Source organism: Pelophylax lessonae (assembly GCF_965119305.1).
Source record: "Pelophylax lessonae genome assembly, chromosome: 5".
In the NCBI taxonomy this organism is placed as follows: Eukaryota; Metazoa; Chordata; class Amphibia; order Anura; family Ranidae; genus Pelophylax; species Pelophylax lessonae.
The window spans coordinates 487419784-487439657 of record NC_138772.1 but is presented as its reverse complement, the minus strand read 5'-3'; the positions used below and the strand labels follow the sequence as shown (position 1 = coordinate 487439657).

Below are 19874 nucleotides of genomic sequence, written 5' to 3'. Positions count from 1 at the left end.
CATGGGGGTTGCTACGGGTAGTTGTGGGCTGCTTCTTATCAATTAGATCTTTGTATTAAAGTGTATCAATGCATTAAAGTGTATAAGCTGTATACGTTTAGGTTCTGCTCACATGATTCAGGTGTGATGGAGCGTGTGCACGTTTCCGAGCGTTGCGTGTAGGGTAGCCTATCCTATTCAATGAGCTGCCCTACGCACATGAAACGCGCAAAAAAAAATTCTCTGACCCTTTGACCGTTGACACCACTGTGCTCTATTAAAGAGCAGAACGTTTCTACGTGTGTTAGAAAAGGGGCCAAATAAGAGAAGTTTGTTGTTAGGGTTTACATACACATTAAGTAGCAAACATGTAGCCAGTCTGTACACATTCTGGATTTGGCCACCATAATTGTACTGTGCCAGTAATTGTACAAATATATAATGGTTTTGGTTCCAGTAGACTTGGAAACATTTGGTCCTATAGTAAGAGATGACTCTTTATTATTTCCAGAATGGACCACAGTTAAGGCCACAATCTGCCCAGCCATACCTCTACTTTGTTCTGAAGCCTCTCCTTGACACAACCAGTCTGACCACAAGAAATTCGGACACCCAAGAAGGGAAAAAAGCATCCCATTGGAGCACATATTACAGAATGGGAACAAGATAACAAATTATTCCAACCAGAATCCAGTATATTAATATTCCTCAATGTGGAGTGACAAAATAAATAAATGATAATCAGTCTTTTGTCTTGTATTGTCTTCTTTGTATAGAAAATGAAGTAACTGGGGAATTCTTTGTCCAGATGCCTATGAACAAGTCCTAGAATAATGTCTCTGATAAGGTTGGGGTTACAAGAGAACGTCTGGTCCCCTCTGTTCCATAAAGGAACATTCCATCCCATCAGGCATTGTTGTGACTTTAGTTAGATTTCCGTCAGTGTGATCTTGAAGCCTTGTTCCACCATGCTTTCTACATTGAGTATGAAGGTGTCCTCGTTGGAGTAATGCTCAATGATGTTGTCATCCATGTTAACTAAGATGCTAAGAAATGAAATGAAAGCAGTGGATTAGGTGCATCAATTTCACAATTTACATAAATATTTGCATAATGAAATTGCACATAACATACAGCTTTGTAACAAATAACGTAGGGCAGGGGGTTTTCAAACTACAACCCACCGGCTATATCCAGACCCCTACAAGATTTTATCCGGTCCTCTACAAGATTTTATCCAGCCCCCAGCTAGGGTCAGTGGTGTATCTTCAATGTGGGCACCTTGGGGGGTGGGGTCCACTGTGCTCCCACACACTGCACAGATTGAGGATTAAGGTCAGCAGAGGCTGCTTATGGTCTCCTATTCTCCCCCCAGCCCCCTTACAGCCTCCAACATATTTTCCCCCCGCTGCACTGTAATTGCTTCAGCCTTTGGTTGGAAGGACCGCCAGCACCCTAGCAACCAATAACCTGCTTGACCCAGCATTCATAGTAGAATGGAACTTCCTCTGCCCAGACCTGCTGTGTCCCTAGCTCCTGTCCTGCTGCTATGAACTTTGACAAAAGGAGGGGCACTGATGGGGTCTCTGAATTAAAGACCCGTACACATGGGCCGAATGCATGGGCATCTGCAAGGGGAATCTCAACTTCCCCTTTAAAGTGGTTGTTAAGCCACTTTATACCATCCTGTCTGGTCAATTTGATAATCCTATGTGCCCATGCCCCTGTGTCTGTGTATGTGTTTTAAAAAAAATAAGCTGTTCTTTACCAGTTTTCAGAGTCGCCGTTTACATGACCTGCCGGATCTCTCCTCTTCCTGTCTGACAGCTGCCTGCAGCGAGCAGGGCAGAGGATTCCCTGCTCACGTCAGTTGGGAAGGGAGGAGGAGGAGAGGCCGAGAGAAGGAGAAAGGCGGCAGGTCACGTGAGCGGTGATCGGTGCTCTAAAAACTGGTATAGATTGGCTAATTTTTTAAAATGGTAATAGCACAAAATGGACTTTGATGGCACAACATAATTAGTTAAAAAATATTATTTTATTTATTATATTCATTATTAAAAGATATAGATATCACAACAATAAAAGATGTATCCGTCACTGTATTTGATGATATTATACAAATTTTCATTTCAGACAAATATATGTACAAACAACGCTGCACACCACCTTACTCTCTGGTGTTTGGAACACAACCTACAAATACCAAATCCTTTGGCCCCAGCTCAACGGCGGGATCTAGTATAGGTAATAAAGGATGTCCAACACCGGCAAGGTGGGTTCAGTTAATGACACTTGATTCTACATGTTTCACGCTTTCGTGCTTCTTCAAAACTGTGTCAATTGTACTAAGCAGTTTTCAGTAATCACAATTTTAATTTCCACAACAATAGAATACAATAGATCAGCTGAGCAGGTGGCAAGCCAATATTATCCCAATGGCATGGAGGTGGGGGTACATCATCAGATTAATTGATACTGAGGTCAAGGGATGTGATCTTATCCTCAAGGGTAAGTTGTTTTATCAATGTAGTACTCACTGCACAATTAAACCTTGCTAGGTTCAAACCACATCTATGGATACCTATATTAACCCCTAGGAGATACCTACCTGTATCCATAGATGTGGTTTGAACCTAGCAAGGTCATTTTTTCCCCATAAATAGAGCTTTCTTTTGGTGGTATTTGATCACCACTGTATTTTTTATTTTTTTTGCGCTATAAACAAAAAAAGGCAGAGAATTTAAAAAAAATAAATAAATAAATAAAAAATAACATTTTTCACTTTCTGCTATAAAATACATCCAATTAAAAAAAAATCAAATTTCTTCTTAAGACCCCGTTCACACTGGGGCGACCTGTCAGGCGACCTGGTCGCCTGACAGGTCGCCGTAGGTCGCCTGCCATAGAGAAGCTGTGGACCCGTTCTAATAGGAGCGACACAAGTCGCTCCGACTTAGAAAAAGGGTCCGGAGCTTCTTTGGGGCGACCCGGAGCGACCTGCATTGACTTGAATGATATGAAGTCCGTGCCGGCCGCTCCGCACCGCGACTTGTGAGGTCGCCCCGGCAAGTAGGTTCGCCCCAGTGTGAACGGGGTCCTAATGTAGGCCAATATATATTGTGCTACATATTTTTGGTAAAAAAAAATCCATAAGCGAATATTGATTGCTTTGCGCAAAAGTTATAGCGTCTACAAACTATAGTATATATACTGGATTTTTTTTTTTTTTTTCCTATACTAGTAGTGTCAGTGATCAGCGGGATTATAGCGGGACTGTGATATTGTGATATTGCGGAGGACAATCTGACACTAAAAATTTGCACTGTCAGTGTACTAATGACACTGGCTAGGAAGGGGTAAACATCTACTTAAACATCTAGGGCGATGAAAGGGTTAAATGTGTGCCTAACCAGTGTTTCTGTGTGCTGCTTTCATGAAGGGATGTGATAGATTTTCATTCCCAAATACATCAAATCCCCACTGTCAGGACAGTGGGAATGTGCAGGATCACATATACAAACCCGAATCCAAAAAAGTTGGGACACTGTTACAAATTGTGAATAAAAACAGAATGTAATGATGTAGAAGTTTCAAATTTTAATATTTTATTCAGAATATAACATAGATGACATATCAAATGTTTAAACTGAGAAAATGTATCATTTTAAGGGAAAAATAAGTTGATTTTAAATTTCATGGCATCAACACATCTCAAAAAAGTTGGGACAAGGCCATGTTTACCACTGTGTGGCCTCCCCTCTTCTTTTTATAACAGTCTGCAAATGTCTGGGGACTGAGGAGACAAGTTGCTGAAGTTTAGGAATAGGAATGTTGTCCCATTCTTGTCTAATACAGGCTTCTAGTTGCTCAGCTGTCTTAGGTCTTCTTTGTCACATCTTTCTCTTTATGATGTGCCAAATGTTTTCTATGGGTGAAAGATCTGGACTGCAGGCCGGCCATTTCAGTACCCGGATCCTTCTTCTCCGCAGCCATGATGATGTAATTGATGCAGTATGTGGTCTGGCATTGTCATGCTGGAAAATGCAAGGTCATCCCTGAAAGAGACAATGTCTGGATGGGAGCATAAGTTGTTCTAGAAGTTGGATATACCTTTCAGCATTGATGGTGCCTTTCCAGATGTGTAAGCTGCCCATGCCACACGCACTCATGCAACCCCATACCATCAGAGATGCAGGCTTCTGAACTGAGCGCTGATAACAACTTGGGTTGTCCTTGTCCTCTTTAGTCCTGGTGACATGCCGTCCCAGTTTTCCAAAAATAACTTCAAATTTTGATTTGTCTGACCACAGAACAGTTTTCCACTTTGCCACAGTCCATTTTAAATGAGCCTTGGTCAAGAGAAAACGCCTGCCCCTCTGGATCATGTTTAGATATGGCTTCTTTTTTGGCCTATAGAGTTTTAGCCGGCAACAGCGAATGGCACGGTGGATTGTGTTCACCGATAATGTTTTCTGGAAGTATTCCTGAGCCCAAGTTATGATTTCCATTACAGTAGCATTCCTGTATGTGATGCAGTGCCGTCTAAGGGTCCAAAGATCACGGGCATCCAGTATGGTTTTCCGGCCTTGACCCTTAAGCACAGAGATTGTTCCAGATTCTCTGAATCTTTGGATGATATTATGCACTGTAGATGATGAAAACTTCAAACTCTTTGCAATTTTTCTCTGAGAAACTCCTTTCTGATATTGCTCCACTATTTTTTGCCGCAGCATTGGGGGAATTGGTGATCCTCTGCCCATCTTGACTTCTGAGAGACACTGCCACTCTGAGAGGCTCTTTTTATACCCAATCATGTTGCCAATTGACCTAATAAGTTGCAAATTGGTCCTCCAGCTGTTCCTTATATGTACATTTAACTTTTCTGGCCTCTTATTGCTACCTGTCCCAACGTTTTTGGAATGTGTAGCTCTCATGAAATCCAAAATGAGCCAATATTTGGCATGACATTTCAAAATTTCTCACTTTCAACATTTGATATGTTATCTATATTATATTGTGAATAAAATGTAAGATTATGAAATTTGTATATTTGTCCATTCCTTTTTTACTCACAATTAGTACAGTGTCCCAACTTTTTTGGGATACATATATCTATATATATATGTATATATATGTATATATATATATATATATATATATATATATATATATATATATATATAAAGGATTCTACACAGAACGGCTGTAGCAGTAAATCTTCTATAGGGTAGTTGTTAACTTGCCAACCAATCACAGTAAATATACTTAGAGCGGGAGGCGGGAGGCAGGTGCCGGCACCAGGGCCGCTGATAGGGGGGGACCACCAGCCCTCTTGTAGGGGGCCCGAGCTCACAGGGGGGCCCACACAGAGAGGGGGATTAGTGATGGACAACAAATACAGAAGTCTTCCTCCAGCACCTGAATCTGATCTGTCCCTCTCCCTATCAGCTTTTATCTGTTGAGAAAGAGACAGTCGTCCCTCACTAATCCCCCTCCCAGCACTTATCTCTGCTCAGGAGTTTATTTGTAAATTGTAATTTTGTTTCTCTCTCTCTGTCTCTCTGATCACTGAGCTCCAACTGCCCAGCCTGTATATTTTTCTCATCTCATCTTCTTTTTTATTTAACATAGTTTTTTTTTTTCTAGATTTAGCAGGAATTATGCGAGTTACGTTATATTTGTGTCTGATAATAGTGATGTTATTGTAATTTTAGCTAAATATATCTTTAATATTTTCTTGGGGGGCCCTGCCAGGTAGTCTGTACGGGGCCCCGCGATTTCTAACAGCAGCCCTGGCCGGCACGCAATGTGCTTGTACATTTCCAGCTTTCTTCTGGGTTTGGTGCGTGCATGTGCAAGCCCCCTGGTGATGTGTTTGGCAGCAGATTTCAGCTAATGATTTTGGCTGAAACCTGCTGATCGCCAGCCTCCAATCACATACAGAAGTCTGTGCTTACGAACAAAAGCAATCTGGCTGTGTGTACAGAGAACAGAGATCTGGCTGTACACACAGTTAACCCCTTGATTGCCTCTTGATGTTAACCCCTTCCCAGCCAGTGTCATTAATACAGTGTACAGTTTTATCACTGATCACTGTATTAGTGTCACTAGCGAAGTCAGTGTCAGTTAGTGACCCTCTTAGCCAGCGCCAGACTGCCCGTCACACTATCACAGTCCCGTTATAAGTCACTGATATTTTGGAAAAAAAAAAAAATAAGTCACTGATCACCGCCATTACAAGTATAGTATCTATAGCTGTGTAAATTCCAGTTTATATGCCATAGTTTGTAGACACTATAACTTTCACACAAACCCATTAATATACACTTATGGGTTTTTTCATTTTTTTTTTGCTGCATAGTTATTTTGTGAATAAATGTTAACAAATAATGCCATTTTATTAGGAGGTAGAAACCTAATTTCTTGCTAATGTGATTGGCTCACTGGCTTCCTAAAAATCTGAAAAAAAGAGCCATAAAAGAAGATTTTGAATCCCCCACCTTTTACCATGCCCACTGACCAATGAGGTACCATGGCACATTTTTCATGGTATACAATACATCATGGAGCCCTACCCCAGCATGAGCCACTGGTTATTTGGGCCTATTTCCCCATTTACAGCATGCACAGCCAGGCACACAGCATTTTTAGAATTCTTCCTTTGGCTCAAGAATCAGTCTAGGGGTTTCTTTCTGTGATTTTATTGAGGAACGATGAACTTGGATGGGGATAGGGAGCATGGTATACCCTGGAACTGTAAAACTAGGACTACTAAATTTCTGGGTGTTCTGCACAACTATTAAAATCCTTGCACAACCTTGTCTGCATTCTCCCAGCAAAGTCCCATAGAATCTCTAGCTTCCTGTGACCTGTACATCACTCACAGTCCCAAGTACCTCACTGTCCTCCTTGCAGCACTGGGGTCTTGTACAAACTCAGCCACCAGGATCATTGGTTGCCTCGTGCCAATATCCCTCTAGGCTCTTTCTAGTGATGGAGATGCAGGCTCAGATCTCCTCTAGGACAACTTGGCCTCTCTCCTACAGCTTTCCACTGGCTCTATCCCTCAGGCTCTCTCCTGACCCTCTGGACTCTTGGGTTGCTTTGCAATAGGCACCCCAGCTAAGCCTAGCTGGGAGCTCGTTGTCTTAAGGCTGGCTTCCTTCCCTCGCTTTCTGCCCAGGAGGGAAAGGCCCCTCAAACGGGGTCTCCTCTAGCAGGCTGGACACAGGAACACTGCCCTACACCCACATACTGCAAGCTGCCCTTGCTGCACAGGACTATTCATGGACTCTTCCCCGCCTTCTGGGTACACCTCCCCAGGGATTGGCTGAAGTGCCATAAATATTCAGGCTGAAGTCTCTCCCATCCCCCCCCTACAGGGTTCCAGAATTCTCTAGAAGACAGAGTAGCAGAGCAGCAGCCTGTGAAACCTTAAGCAGCCCAAATTAATCAACCCTTGCTCATTTGATTGCAGAGGAGCTAAAACTAAATGTGGTTTAGCAGCAAACTCTAACAGTTCTTTAGACCACAGATGTCTGTCCCTACTATAAAAAGGCTAGTTGGCTGTGTTAGCCCTGCAGGCCAAATGTTCTAAATCCATCCCTGCTGAAGGGACACCCTTTACAATAAAACACCAAACACTGATATATTTAACATAATTCTGCATTGGGTCCTATGCACGGCAATCATGACTTTGCGCCATTCATTTTCCAAGTAATCTAAGCCCTTTGCCTAGAGTAATAGAGGGGCTTCTGAAAAAAAACGCCCAACTGCTCCTAAACGTCCGTTTACAAGTAGCAGTGTACATGAGGCCTTAGTCTGCCATGGGGTTCACTATGTATGAACACAGTAGCCTCCATATGCAAAGCTTTAACACAAGGATAAGAATTCAGCCCTGCGACCAATTTTCACATGTCATTGGACTCTGTCACTTTTTTTAAAATAATTGGGATCTTTATCCTGATATGTTGGCTTTAGAGGGTTGCTGCCTCTGTCTCACTGTGGATCTGTCATTCTTTTGGACTCATGTTTTGCTTGCTAGGCTCTTTAGCTTGCTAGTTAGGTAGAAATGGATCTTCAAAGCTGGTCTGTGTTCCCCGTGGTTCACTATCTGATTGATCATTGTGCTAATGAAACATGACTTTACCATAGACTAAAGTGAACTCATCAGATCACAGAACGTACAGCGCAGGAGACGAGGATACACATTCTGGTATTTATCTGTTCAGGTGACACAGCTGTGCAGAACTCGTAATACAGAAAAGACAAGCCCACTATTAGGAGATATTTCTATTCCGTGACTCATATTTATATTCCCAGCACTGATATGACCAAAACATTGTATTGCCGTGTAAATAGACACGTTGCCTAACAAAGCATTGAGCTCCTTCTCCCCTAATGCATGACTCAGAGCAGGAAAATCAATGGTTTCAACCCTGGCTAACTTTTATGTAGGTGTTAAAATCGTTAAAGACAAAAGTACAAATCAACAGGTTAAAATAATCACCATAATGCATGGCTGCTGATTATTTTATTGAGCAGCCTGGCTGGCCGTATGCATGCTATCTGGGCTGTGGGCATTCGTGGGGGGGAATAGGTATTTGCGCCCACTTCTAGATACCCCACTACTTCCTCTAGGGGAAAAAAGATGTCCTGAGTCACTGTGGGCACTGCTTTCCATTTACCACCCAGGAGGAAGCCAGACCATATCCCTGTACCCCACTGTGTGGCTACCTGGAGAGGGGTGCTGAAAAAAGGACATGTATGGGGAAGGGGTGCTGTATAAAGAGGTGTGTAGGGGGAGGGGGGTACTGCATGAATAGGTGTGTAGGGGGGGTACTGAATGAATGGGTGTGTATGGGGAGGGGGTGCTGTATGAAGAGGTGTGTATGGGGAGGGGGTGCTGTATGAAGGGGTGTGTATGGGGATGGGGCGCTGTATGAATGGGGTGTTTATAGGGATGGGGTGCTATAGGAAGGGGTGTGTATGAGGAGGGCTGTTGTAAGAAGGGATGTGTATAGGGGGGCTGCTGTAAGAAGGGGTGTTTATGGGGAAGAGGTGCTATATAAAAGGTGAATATGTAGTTGGAGAGGGGGGTGCTGTATGGTGGGGGCTATAAGAGGGAATTTGTATCCAATGGGGAGCAGTTCTAAAAAAAGGAATGTGTATGGGGGGGGGGGGGGGGGTAGTGCTGTATAAAGGGGTGTTTATGGGGGTTTTATAAGAAGAGATGTGTATGGGGAGGGGGTGCTGTAAGAAGAGATGTGTATGGGGAGGGGGTGCTGTAAGAGTAGATGTGTATGGGGAGGGGGTGCTGTAAGAATAGATGTGTTTGGGGAGGGGGTGCTGTAAGAAGGGATGTGTATGGGGAGGGGTGTAAGAAGGGATATATATGGGGAAGGGGTGCTATAAGAAGAGATGTGTATGGGGGGGGGTGCTGTAAGAAGGGATGTATATAGGAAGGGGGTGCTGTAAGAAGAGATGTGTATGGGGGGGGGGGGTTGCTGTAAGAAGAGATGTATATGGGGAGGGGGTGCTATAAGAAGAGATGTGTATGGGGGGGGAGAGGTGCTGTAAGAAGGGATGTATATAGGGAGGGGGTACTATAAGAAGAGATGTGTATGGGGGGGGGGTGCTGTAAGAAGAGATGTGTATGGGGGGGGTGCTGTACGAGGAGATGTGTATGGGGGGGGGAGGTGCTGTAAGAAGGGATGTATATGGGTGAGCGATTCCAGGCTCCATATTTTTCTCAGCACGAGTCTTTTATCCACACATCTAAAGCCACACCCACATTTCTTCCTGGCTGTCTTGGGGGAGGGGCTTACAAATCAATTACACCGCCTCTGAGGTCTACTCTTCAATAGTCATCCCATATGGTACATCAATTTTCATCCCCTTACCCTTTTTTGCTTTTCTTATAAATTTTCACAATTTTTTCAACAGGGATGCCATACTTCTCTGAGATCTGAAACACAGAAGTAAGAAAAGAGAACATGTTACATGCTGTAAATATAATTCACTTTGAGTGTATTGACAGAAGGCATGAATGTTCTTCCTTTAGAGCTTAAAAATGTCACTGGACTGGACTGGAAATATATAAATAGTCACTACTATAATGTATCCCTGTTGTCATTACTGCACTTCATAATAATAAGTGTTTGCTGAGCTCTACTGCCCTCTTTTGGCAGTATATAGGCATAACTCTAAACCAAACAAGTGAATAAAGGAAAATGAAATACTGGTTTTCAGTGGACTGACCTAAAATATGTGAAATGCACATATAATCTTATGAAAATATTTTTGTTGAAATTAAGTCTGGTGACAAGGTCTCTTTAACACATTACACTTGTCCTCTACTTTTTGCGCTTATCTTTGTAAATTGACCTTAATGCAAAATCCTGTGAAATGCATTATATTGTGCCATTGTTGTCTTCCACATACAGTATGTGGAATTTTAGGTAATATATTCATTTTATTGCATTGTATGTTTTGGACAGAATTTTATTTATTTTATTTTATTTTTTTGGTGGATGATGGAGATTTAAATCAGATGACAATGTCTTATATCTCTTGCGGTATAGTTCTTAAAGTCCTTACAGGCAGGTGCAGTCTGTTTTCTCTGCTGTATGTGGCGCTCAACTGCAAGTCATGGGGAACAGGGTTCCTCTATGGTTTCCTAAATCACTAGGGCAGGGATTCGATTGGGTGCTGGCTGCCCATGTGACTCTGGAGCCCATCTTAGGTATGGCAGAGTCTACTTAAGACCCTGGCCCCTGGGTTTGGCATGGTTTTTGAAAGTGGTAATATAGGGAAAGGTTCCCCATCTTTTAGGGACAGCACTAGCAATAAGGAAAGGTTCCTGATGAGGGAGTGCAGGGGTGGGGGGAGTGAGACCATGTTTTACTGCACCAGGTGACACCAATCCTAGTGACACCACTGGAATTAGCACACAGTACATGTGCCACTGCCAGTTACATGTATTTCTGTCTGGCGCCTCAGGTCAGTCGGCGCCATTATTGCAGAGGAGGAGGGGCCAGAGGGGAGCAGAGAGAGGACGATTCTTTCGGGTTCCAGGCTGCAGTGCGTCGTCTGCCTGCCTGCCTGCCTGCCTGGGGGGGTTGCCAGATATAGGATCCGTTCCGGGTGCCAAATGCTCTAGGTACGCACCTGCTTCTCATCTATTTTTGATATCTTAACCACTTAACGATTTACGTCGCCAGTCAGCCCCTCACAGGAAAAGTGACGTAGAACTACGTCGCTAGCCTGCGAGGCTCTAGGGAGCGAGCGTGCGCAGCTGGAGGCGCACTCCCGCTCCCGCTCGCTCACGGATGTAAATGTAAACAAAGCCGCCTGTCATTCTCCCCTGTGTAACAGCACAGATCATACGGTCCTGCTATGTAGGACCGTAGATCTGTGCTGTTACATCACAAGCCACATCCAATCACAGTAAGAAGCACGCCCCTAGGGACACACTTAACCCCTCCTTCTCAAATAAAGTTAACCCCTTCCCTACCAGTGTCATTTTTACAGTAACAGTGCATATGTATAGCACTTATTACTGTAGTAATGTCACTGGTACCGCCAAAAGTGTCAAAAATGTCAGTCAAGGGTCCGATCTGTCCGCTGCAATGTCGCAGTCCCGCAAAAAAAATCGCAGATCGCCGCCATTACTCGTTAAAAAAAAAACAATAAAAATGACAAAAATCTTTCCCTTAGTTAGTAAACGCAATAACTTTTGCGCAAACCAATCAAAATACGCTTTTTGCGATTTTTTTTACCAAACATATGTAGCAGAAAACAAATTGGCCTAAAATGTTAAAAAATTTTGATTTTTACATTTTTTTGGGGGGGAATTTCATATAAAAAAATGTGAAAAATATTGTTATTTTTGCAAAATTGTCGCTTTTTTTTTTGTTTATAGCGCATGATCAAAAAATCGCACAAAAAAGGACGTCAAATTCGTTTGGGTACAGCGTCGCACGACTGTGCAATTGTCCGTTAAAGTCACGCAGCGCCGAATCGCAAAATAGGCCCTGGTCAGGAAGGGGGTAAAATCTTCCGGGGCTTAAGTGGTTAAATAAAAGGTAACCTGGCTGAATAGCAATAAAGGAACTGTTACTGAATTTCAGAAGTTATAAGCTCAATGCCTGTCATCCTCATCCTTACTTCACTACTTAGGAAGTGATGCAACAATGAGATACTTGATTTTCAACCACTGTCATAGCTCATGGTCTCCTGAGCAATAAAGGAAGGAAGGAGGAGGATGACAGCTACAGCAACTTTTATTTTTCCATACATTAATGTGTTTTTTTGGTTGTAGTGTCAGGGATTGCTTTGCAAGTGTAAGCAACAAAAGGAACATATCAGCCTTTCTTAGATGTCTTCCAAGATGTATTACATATACTTACAGCTTCTAATAACCCTTTCACTGTAGGATACTTTAACATGAGCGCATCAAATACTTCATCTGTTTCTTTCCTTACATAAAGAAGAACTGTAATGAAAATACAGAGAGGGTGTTTTTGAATATATGTTTCTTTTCCATGTGTTTCTTCAAGAATAATGATTATATATATATTGCATATTTTTTACATAAACATGCACATCACACAATTACACTAAAAAATGTAATAACATTGAGTCCTTCTATAATTTGAATTTAACCACTTCCGGACTAGACAGCCATTTGCAGGTAGGCAGTTGGGAAAGGGGGGGTTTCCGTGTGAAGAAGCCCCATGAAGCTATAAACACCCAGTGAGTTAAGCATTAAAGGAGAAGTAAAGCCAAAGCAGAAGCCCGCTGTCGGCTGACGTTACAGAGCCGGTCCAGGCTCGGGCAAGATCGCGACAATGCAGTCGGGATCTGCCCACATGCCTGGACTGGCACCTGGTTCAGCCTCTCAGTGAGTCGCTGAGAGCCTAAGCTGCCCGTTCTCACCCCCTCCACAGCCCAGTGCTACAGTCAGCGGGGTGGGACCGAGCAGAGAATGGTGACGGACAGTCACCAGCTCTCTGCTCACGGTGTTTGATTGCTCGGTTCTCAGTCTTAGAGCTGCAGGGGACAGATGCAGCATCCGACCGATATAATAGAATAGTATAGTATAATTGCTGGGGAAAAAAAGCTCAACTCCTCTTTTAATTTACAGACCTTCAAAAAAACAATGGCTTTACCCATGAGTCTTTTCTCTGTTGAGATATGGCTGTTTGCATTATGAACCCTTTTGACCAGCTATCATTTTAAAGCATAAATATGAATATTTTTGTCTCAAAACTTTTTTAGAACTTATTTTTGTTTTTTCTTTTGCAGTTGGACAATAGTAATTGAAAACAGAAAAAAGAAAATAAAAGCAGGGGACGCCTCTATCTGATTGTGGAGTATAGGAAACAGCTATTTGGTAGTAATTAATAAATATAGCACTCACATTTGATGGAGGAAATATCAGCTTGTCATCTATGGAAGCCTTAACATTTCTAGCAGAGATTGGCAGGCAAGCGGCTGGTGTTGAGCAGAGATCGGCCGGGAAGCTGCTGGGTGGTGAGAAGGAAGCGCTGGAGAATGGAGAGGCCAGCGGCGTGGTGTGCATTGGCATCTGGGTGTCCTTGGCTTGCTTGACACTCTTCTGAAAGGCAGAGTTCGGCCAGGAAGCAGCTGGGTAGAAACAGACAGTAGCGCTGTGGCTGGGGAAGCTAAACCACATGCAATGCTGTAGAGCGGTGACTTCTCAGTGTCCTCAACTGGCTTGGCAATCTCTTCTGGGATGAGGTGATGACGTCTCTCTGTCAGGGGGGCGTGGTGATGTGTTTTGGGGCTCCACCCCTTTGTCAAGCCATAGTGAAAGGGTGAGTGCTCTCTGGGGTACTGGTTTTATAGGGAAAATAGGAGGAAGTATGGGCGGTGGCTCCTCCCTCATAGTCAAATTAGCTGACATCTCATGAGACCAAGTTAAATGAGAAATGTGGGTAGATGGCTTTGCCATGCGTGCTTAAAAACTGACAAGTCAAAACCATTGAGGGGTCCAAGACTTTAATAAAGACATAAGCCAAAAACTGGGCACTTTTGAATAAACACCGCAAGGCTTTTTTTTTTTTCGTTAAAGGAGATCTCCATAATTATTGTGTTTATATAAAAACCAGTTTAAAAAGGCATTTTATTTAAATTGTTCAAAGAGAGAAAAATAGGTTAAGGCTCCTTTCACACGGCCGCTCCGTGTGTCCGCAAATCATCCAATCCGTTTGCGGATGATTTGCGGACATAATGTAAGTGAATGGCACTGCGGGTGTCAGCGGAATACCATCCGCTGACACCCAATTTTCTTCCTGTCAGTTCTGCTCCGTTTTTTGGAACGGAACAGAACCCCATTTTTCCTTCCGTGTAAAAAACGGAAAGGAAGGAAAATCGGATGTCAGCGGTGTCATCCGCTGACATCCGCAGTGCCATAGACTTACATTAGGTCCGCATATCATCCGCAAACGGATGGGATGATATGCGGGCACACGGAGCGGATGACAGAAATGTCATCAGCTCCGTGGAAAAAAAAAAAAAAAAAAAAGTCCCGCAGCGGACCTTTCACACGGAGCGGCCGTGTGAAAGGAGCCTATGAAATACAAAAAAAAAAAAAAACACCAAAAAACGAAACAAAAACAAAAATATGTTGTGTATGGAACAAAAAAAGACATGCTTTTCTCCACTGGATCGCTTTACAAAGCAGTAACTGCCCTCTGTGAGATGTACTGAGAGCAGAGTAAGTTAGGTTGCATGAAATAAAAAAATTATATATATATAATTAAATGGAGACATGGTTCTAATGAAGGGGGATCAGATAAGTGTGTTTAATTCAAGATCCTCATTAAGGCCATGTGGAACTAGAGTGTTGAGAGAGAAAATCCTAAAAGTTTCTCTCTCGCAAAGCCTTTTGAAGCGCTCTGCTCTTTTGTAATCAGATGAGATATTTTTAATGATCCAGACGCAGAGATTTTTTGTGGCTTGGCCATGTATATCTTTAAAATGTCTGAGAACATTAATCTGTGCTTCCTTGCTAGATCGCCCGGCGGTGCTTGCTGAATCTTGCTCTGAGGGTCCTGACAGTGCACCCGACATAGAGAAGGCCACAAGGACATTTTAAGCAATAAATAACATACTCTGTGGAGCATGTAAAGAATGTGAAAATGGGATAAAGCTTTTGATTGGCTGTAAAATATGACTGTCTGTGGTTTAAAAAGGGGCAGGTAGGGCATTTAATTTTTACGCACTGAAACATGCTGACTACATTTTAGCAGAAGGAGGGTAAAGTAGTCTTGAAGGATATATTTGTTTTGAGGTTGCTTGGAGCTATGCGACTCCTAATAGTCCTGCCCAATCTCTGCACAACACCAGCCGCTTGCCTGACAATCTTTGCTATAGATGTTAAGACTTCCACAGATGACAAGCCAATACTTCCACCATCAAATGTGAGTTCTATATTTATTCATTACTACCAAATAGCTGTTTTCAATACTCGACACTCAGATAGAGGTGCCCCCTGCTTTCTTCTGTTTTCACACACTAGGTTTAGTCAGGACCTATATAGGAGAGCTGCCTCTTCCCTCCAAATGTTGATCTTTTTAACTTTTCATCCATTACATCCACCCAGCATTACTGGTCTGGCTACAACAGCGCCATCGTTTTTTCCTACAGGACTATAGTAATTACATTCAATTTTACCTTTTTTATTTGCTTCTTTCATTTGCTTCGGTGCAGGTGGACCAAATTCTTCCTCGACAGGACGGAGCATCCTTTTCACCAGCACACTGCTCCTGTGTGAGAGAAAAACAGAAGGTTTAGTAGATATTATAGCTGGTGTAATATATAGGTGTATATATACTGTATATATAGCTCTTGAGCTTCTGTGCTCCTCACGTTATTATCTGTGCCTAGTAGGCTGCCTTTTCTGCCTCTATATTGGTTCCTCTACAACACACACATAAGGCAGAGTACAGCAAGAAAGGATGTATAGAAGCCACCATTGTATTATTGAAGGCTGTGCACACCTAATTGCTAAACATAGGTGTGTGCAGCATATTGCATTAGGGTGTGCACCCCAAAGCTTAAACACACATATCTTTCTCGGGGTGGAGGATGAATGGAAAGTGCTCTGTGCTGAGCGGCTTCTTGTTCATTCACAAACTGAAGCATAGTAAAACACAGTTTACTATGCTTCAGTTATGAATGAGCACAGTGAGCTAGTGTGTTCACTATGTTCATTTGGAAAAGAAAGGGGCTGTTAGATTACATATTTACTAGCCCCTTCCCCCACTGTCCATCTTTAAACATCCTCCGCCACAGCTGGGGGGAGAGTAGATGAGGGAAGCCAGCAGCACTGCGGGGCAAGGCCAACCGGGGGGCCCAGGCAGTAGGGGTGAAGGGAACCGCACATAGTGATTAGGGTGTGCCCAGGCACACCTGGCACTTCCCTGCGCACGGCTATGTTGCTAAAATACTACAGCACTTTGCAGATTACCTTGCCAATTATGAAATCAAATAAAAAATGTGTACAGCAAAGAATATCTGTAAGAGAAGAGGCTCTATACCTACCTTTTTGTTGATATGCCGCTTCTTTCTGGTTACTGAAAGTATTCCATATATCTGGGTGTGTTGAATACCTGCCCCCCAATCTGCACGCTGTGGTTTCTGCAACTGTCCGGACATCGTTACAGGACCATGACTACTGCGTGCGATGGGGGACACAGGGAATACGACTCATCCATCAAATCTATAGCAGCTAAGGAGAAGCGAAGAGGTGGCATACCAACAAACAGCAGCTGTAAAGTAGTTAAATAGATTTTTCTAATAAAAGCAGTGCTTTAAATGGGCCGGTATGCACTGGTACTCAGTACCGCTATTTCCAAATATGGCTCTTGAGCATACCGCCACCTCTCCGTGCACCTTAGCGTACCAGTACGCTCATTTTGGACATCTGCGCCTTCAATTGCCCCCCACAAGAATATTTCCTACTCCAGAGCTAGAGCAGTCACTACCAGTGAGTTCCCCTGCCCCGGAGTCCCAGCCCAGGCCAGGGGGGGGTGCTCTGTGGGGACCCTGATGTGGGGTGGGGGGGGGGTAAATTTATAGGCTATAATAGAGTACCAACACCTCTTTTGGGCCACTTAAAGCACTGAATAGAGGCCTGCTTTACCATACGACGTTGACTTTAACAAAGGTCAGCGAAGCAAACCTGTCAGTACCATAAACATGGTGTAATAGCTTGCAGCAGTATCAAGCAGGAGCCTAGAAATATGTGGCCATTAAGACTGCCTACCATAGCTTTGGCTAATAGCAGTGTCTACATGACCCCCCATTGCCGGTGGGGCCACAAATCCCAAGCCACTGCAGGAGGCCCAATCAACACTTCATGACAGGTTTCAGAGCACCTACCCCCATGCCAGTTTCTATTGGCCCTCTGCTATGACGGAGTCCTTACTGGCCTAGAGGAATATGCAGCTGAAGGTTGGCCATCGATCATGACAACCTGGTAGTGTTTTACCTGGGCATTTTTGGAGCACCACTGGCACTGGAGAGGTCATATAAAGGCAGTGATGCCTGCAGATTACTGCTGAAGCCTGTTTAGTACATTTTAAAAAAAACTTTTACTCTAAACCTATTAAACAATTTCTAGCAGTAGCAGGCAAAAAAAGCAGTCGTTGAGAGGGGTCTGCATGAATAGTCATACGTCCTGTAGAGCGCTCCAGGAGATCCAAAACTTAGGGTGCGCTTTTATGCAAATCTGCACCAACTGCTGTACTTGTGAACTCGGGTCCAGAACCTCCCCTCCTCCCATGCCATTAGTCAGTCAGGTCACTCATAAAGGATTTGGACCAATAATAGAGTTCAGGAGGCAGAAGCCGAACACTTGGCCAAGATTTACACAATAGGTCATCGCTCAGATATTTCTAGTTTAAATGGCTTAACCTGAATACACTAATTATGACTATTGATTTTCCTTTTTATGTATTTCTTTGCAATTTGCCTGTTTAATGGGAAATATAACAGCCCACGCACAAAATGATGCTGTTAAGCTGCATCCTCCAGGCATAGTGACTTAGACAAGCACAGCACATTCTGAGATCTAGATGGCCAAAAGTAAATATCTGAACAAAATTATTAAACTAAACAGCTAGGACATTCAGACTGAGATCTCATTTGCACAAAAATGGAAATCATTATCAAATGGCAATCCTCAATCTGTCCCATGGCCTGCTGGTTATGCTGATTACATTCAAATTTTAACTGGTTTTCCATAATAGAATGGGTAGAAAAACGGAGACTGTATAACTGCAAAGGAAACAAAAGGGCTTACCCCTATCAGCCTTTTCGATTCTGTCAGTTTTCTAGCACAGATGATAAGAGATATGGTGTTGTATTGTGTCTATGTCACACACTTTATTTAATATTTCTTTACTCTTTAATAGACCAGCCAACTCAAAACTAAAACGTGGGTAGATGCCAGTAGCATATACTGTATATTTATTAAAGCTAGGCAAGATCGCTTCCTCTGGGGCAGGGGTGGGCAATTCATTTTTCCAGGGGCCACATTAGAAACTGGGACTGTTGAGGAGGGCCGACAATATTTATAGAGGAAGACAACAGTGTGCATAAATAAAACCTTACACTATTTTACACATAATTAAAATTTTTGACGTGAATTTTTAAGATTCTAAGATTAGAAAAAAAATTTGGGTTGCCATTCCTATCAGTCCTTTGAAGACCCTAATGGCCTGGCTGTATCAGTTATCTTCCAGCTCATTGGGTTCACTGCCGTACTGATCTGGAACAAGCTACGAAGTCAGACTCTCTACCTGACAATTTGTTTTAGGTCTATAAATCAGGGGTGGTAGTAAAGTCTAAATCACTTCTGACCTCCAGTTATTTCAAGAGACTTTTTATTTTTTTACTTTTTTTTTTTTTATTTCCCTGCTGCTTTGTTTTTTTGTTTTTTTTTGGGGGAGGGGGGGATTACAATTGCAGGAGGATTGAGAGTTGTTTTGCTGCAGTACAAGGTAATTTTACTGTGGACTGACCCTTTCCCCACTTGCCTCATGCCCAGACCAATATCCAGCTTTCACCCATATGACATTTTTAGCATTTTGAAACAGATAGAGCTTTCTTTTGGTGGTATTTGATCAAATAAAATTATTTTGTTAATTAATTAATTTATTTTTTTATTTGCTAAGCAATTGAAAAAGCCCGAATTTTTTTTTTAAAAAATAGTTTTTCTTAGATTCTGTTATAAAATTTTGCAAATACGCATTTTTCTCCTTCACTGATGTGCACTGATTCGGCTGCACTGATTGGCACTGATAGGCTACGCTGATGGGCAATGATGAGGAGGCACTGATGAGGCTGCACTGATAGGTACTAAAGGTGTCACTGACGGACACTGATAGGCAGCACTGATGAGCACTGATAGGCAGCACTGATGAGGAGGCACTGATAGGTGGCACTGATGGGCACTGATAGGCAGCACTGATGGGCATTGATAGGCAGCACTGATGGGCGGCACTGATGATGAGGCACTAATAGGCTGCATTGATGGGCACTGATAGGCAGCACTGATGGGCGCTGATAGTTAGCACTGGTTGGCACTGTTGGGGCTGCACTAATTATCAGTGTAAAAGTCCCCTGTCACAATTGTCGGTTGCCGACTCTCCTCACACGAGGAATGCCGCTAACTAGCAAATGTATTTACATGTGATTAGCTGTGATTGGACACAGCTGATCACATGGGAAAGGACCGATGTGAATGGCCCTTTACCCTAATCTGTGATCAGCTGTGTCTTAAGGACAGAGCAATCACAGAGCATGCCAGCTACTAACCCCAGCAGGTGCGCCGGGGACGTGGTTCTGTGAGGACATCTATG

The 19874-nt window shown here is 43.1% G+C and overlaps 1 protein-coding gene across 1 annotated transcript in view; it reads right to left on the bottom strand.

The window, feature by feature from the left end:
- Window positions 1-359: 359 nt before the first annotated feature.
- Window positions 360-19874, bottom strand: part of GRHL2 (grainyhead like transcription factor 2) — a 130729-nt gene continuing 111214 nt past the window's right edge. Inside the window, exons 13-16 of the mRNA XM_082258714.1 lie at window positions 15682-15773; window positions 12390-12475; window positions 9882-9946; window positions 360-1025 (exon numbers count right to left, since the gene is read on the bottom strand). Of these exons, the coding sequence (XP_082114840.1) occupies window positions 908-1025; window positions 9882-9946; window positions 12390-12475; window positions 15682-15773 (361 nt within the window). The 3' untranslated portion in view covers window positions 360-907. The remainder of the gene's footprint in view (window positions 1026-9881; window positions 9947-12389; window positions 12476-15681; window positions 15774-19874) is intronic.